The sequence below is a fragment of the Nicotiana sylvestris genome, chromosome 3, assembly GCF_000393655.2.
Source record: "Nicotiana sylvestris chromosome 3, ASM39365v2, whole genome shotgun sequence".
In the NCBI taxonomy this organism is placed as follows: Eukaryota; Viridiplantae; Streptophyta; class Magnoliopsida; order Solanales; family Solanaceae; genus Nicotiana; species Nicotiana sylvestris.
In genome coordinates, this window is record NC_091059.1 from 4,694,438 (window position 1) to 4,697,862 (window position 3,425).

A 3,425-nucleotide genomic window follows, 5' to 3' on the forward strand; every position below is an offset into this window, starting at 1 on the left:
CAAACAAGCTGTTAGAGAATCATGTATTAAAACTATGTATATTCGTATATTTATAGATAATTTTTTTTTTACTTTAACGCTCTTTTCTTTTTCATCATTTTAAAAGAAAATCTTATAACCATCTAAGCTCTAATTCAATTAAAACTGTTTTTATTTGTAATGTAGCCAAGATAGAATCATTTTGTATGGAAATACATAAAAAAAATTAATAACTCTTCTATCTCTAACTCTTCTATCTCTATTAAATTATATAAAGAATTATTTCAAAATTGACTAATATGTGTCACAATAGTTAGCTAATATTTTAAAAGCTACAACATTGCTGATCAGCTCAGTCTTAACAGTCTGGTTTTAAGCACATGATCAAACAAAAAACCAAGACGCCATCCAACTTTGATTTTCTTTTTCTTAATTTCTTTGTTTTTATTGGTCGTGTTGTAAACATGTCTAACATTTATTTAAAAGTGCACATAGCCGAAACGGAGAGAATCTTTTCATATAAGAAAAGGTATTATTGTTGGCAAGTGGAAATGCAAAATTCTACCGACCCACTTATAATTATTCAATTCTTAACTAAAACCATGTTTGTCCCATCCTTGTTAAATTTAATCCATATTTTTGTCTTCACAAGTGCAAATGCAAAAATCAACGCTAACCAGTAGAATAGTCAAGGCTACTTATTTTTTTATTGTTATATCCTCCCCTTGTGAATCATATGAAAATTTACCACAATTAATTAGATCATAAGAAAGCCTTCTTAAAGTGGGGCCACTCCATGTCGTGAAACAAATCATGGGAATGACTAAAATGTTTCTCAATTATAAATAGCAGGCTGAACATATCATCACTGCTAGAGGTCCAAAAATCGAAACCTTAGTAGAAGAAGACCATTCAGCCTGAGCAGCAGACTACTCCAACTTAGTATCCAATTCGCTTGAAAAAAAGTATGGAACATCATGGATTAAGCACCACTATGAGGAGAATCCTCCTGGTCATTAACTGTTTAATACTCGCTGTTGGTATCTGCGGTGGTCCTCTAATGATGCGTCTATATTATGTTGAGGGAGGTTCAAGAGTATGGTTTAGCAGTTGGTTACAAACTGCTGGATGGCCATTCACCCTTATACCTCTTGCCATCCTATACTTCTATCGCCGAAAAACCGAAGGCTCCAATGCCAAGTTATACTTTATAACACCCCGAATTTTCATCGCATCATTCGTCATTGGCGTTGTCACCGGTGTTGATGATTTTCTCTATTCTTGGGGTGGTTCAAAACTTCCTGTGTCAACCTCTTCACTTCTTCTTGCTGCTCAACTTGCCTTTACTGCGATAGGTGCTTTCTTCATAGTGAAGCTGAAATTCACACCCTACTCTATCAATGCGGTGGTTCTGTTGACAGTTGGTGCTGTTTTATTAGGTGTTCGATCTAATGGTGATCGGCCAGAGGGTGTGACAAGTAAAGCCTATATTCTTGGTTTTATGATGACACTTTTGGCAGCAGCTTTATATGGAGTCATTTTGCCTTGTATTGAGTTGATTTACTTGAAGGCAAAACAAGCTATTACTGCTACATTGGTATTGGAGATTCAAATGGTCATGTGTTTTGCTGCTACTGTTTTTTGTACTATTGGAATGATCGCCAATAACGACTTTCAGGTATCCCCCCCCCCTAAACTCATCACTACCTATGCATCTTACACCATGTTGCAGTTATCTTACAATATTCTTTTGTGGGTTTAAATTCAATGCATTCTCAAACTAAATTTTTTTAATCAAGTCATTTACAAGAAAATTACAGGTAAATTTTATCATATATTAGTAATTGATAACCTCATAAAAAGAACTTTACAGTTTAAGGGTAAATAATTTGAATTTTCATTATTAGTCCATTTTAGATAAAATGACACAATTATGCATTTGAAAGTATTTAACTTTAAACTTCTCGTTTTACCCTTAATAAGAAGTTTTTTATAACTATACAATATTATGCTAGTTTAAAATAACAAATTGAAAAAGTCTTAAAGACACAAATATTTTAAAATATGTTGAAGACCCAAGATTCAATAAAAAAACCTTAAATTTCAAGTCAAGACGCAAATTACGTCACATATATTGAAACCGAGATCGTAAAATATTTCTCATTTATTACCATTAGATCCCTAAGGCCTTCAAATGAGAAGTCTATTCAACTTCTCTTTAGGTGATGATCAATAGTCCATACAATTTCCCTCTTTAGGATTTCTTATATTCTTTTTTTCCCGTAAAAGTTTCTGATCTTAATGACAAAAGAGAACAAAAGCGTGTAATAGGACAGTAATGAAGGAACTAGGTCGAAACCCTAAATTATTCATATCCCACATATACGGATGAAGACTCATTTGTCATGGAATTCATTTTTTAAATTTGGAATACATCAATATCGTGGTTTAGACTGATTAAGATATTTTGCGTACATGATGCGTTATATCAAAATTTGAATATGTCAAAAATGTATGAAAACTGGAACTGTATTGGATTCGAACATATTTGCCTAAAAGATGATATATCATAGATATACTTTCTCGGTTTTAATTTTGTTTTAGCTATACACTATCTTATTAAAGAGCAATGATTAAGATATGGATCGAAATTTGCAGGCAATATCAAGGGAGGCAAAACAATTTAACCTCGGAGAAGCTAGATATTATACAGTGGTAGTATGGACTGCCATTATTTGGCAGTGCTTCTTTGTTGGTGTCCTTGGAGTCATTTACTGCTCTTCTTCTTTGATGTCTGGGGTTATGATCGCAGTTCTACTTCCTGTTACTGAGGTATTAGCTGTAGTTTTTTTTAGGGAAAATTTTTCGGGTGAAAAAGGCCTTGCTCTTTTTCTTTCTCTTTGGGGTTTCGTCTCATACTTTTACGGAGAGTTCAGACAAACAAAGAAGCAGACGAACAAAAGTCCAAAAACTGAGATGCCAATGATGCATACTGTGTCTGCTTGATTTATTATTCACGACTATACAGATAAAGAGTTTGTATATTTTTTTGTAGAAAATAATGTACGTTATTTTTCTATAGTTGGTACTTTTCGTTATGTTTGTGAAAGGATCTCTGTCTTTAAAATTTCTGACGTTCCTTAAATTTGCAGTACAACACTTATGAAAGATTTGCATTTGCGAGTAAATGATCATTTTTCACGACTTATTCATTTTTACAATAATTTGACACCACAATAATATACTGATTAAGGAAAAGAAGTTTGACGGGATCGTGATGGCGCCTAACATCGCACTCGCTAGACAAACAACGTTAGAATGTTATTCACTTTTTTCCTTTATATTTTTTTAAAGTTAAAATTAATAAAACTAAATCACACGAAAATAAACGCGGAAGTACATAATAAACTGGTTGTCTGTATACTATTTACAATACCAAAACTGTT

The 3,425-nt window shown here is 32.8% G+C and overlaps 1 protein-coding gene across 1 annotated transcript; it reads left to right on the plus strand.

Annotated features, from left to right (window-relative positions):
- The first annotated feature begins 865 nt into the window (after window positions 1-865).
- Window positions 866-3,058, plus strand: LOC104214676 (purine permease 1-like). Its single transcript, XM_070168536.1, has 2 exons — window positions 866-1,657; window positions 2,638-3,058. Exons 1-2 carry the CDS (start codon window positions 947-949, stop codon window positions 2,983-2,985), a joined length of 1,059 nt encoding a protein of 352 aa, XP_070024637.1. The 5' UTR covers window positions 866-946; the 3' UTR covers window positions 2,986-3,058.
- The last annotated feature ends 367 nt before the right edge of the window (window positions 3,059-3,425 follow it).

What these genes read in the sequence shown, in the direction of transcription:
- LOC104214676 (XM_070168536.1), top strand. Translation starts at nt 947, where the DNA reads ATGGAACATCATGGATTAAGCACCACTATGAGGAGAATCCTCCTGGTC. An exon ending in TCGCCAATAACGACTTTCAG is followed by an intron (nt 1,658 to 2,637) that starts GTATCCCCCCCC and finishes CGAAATTTGCAG; the next exon opens with GCAATATCAAGGGAGGCAAA.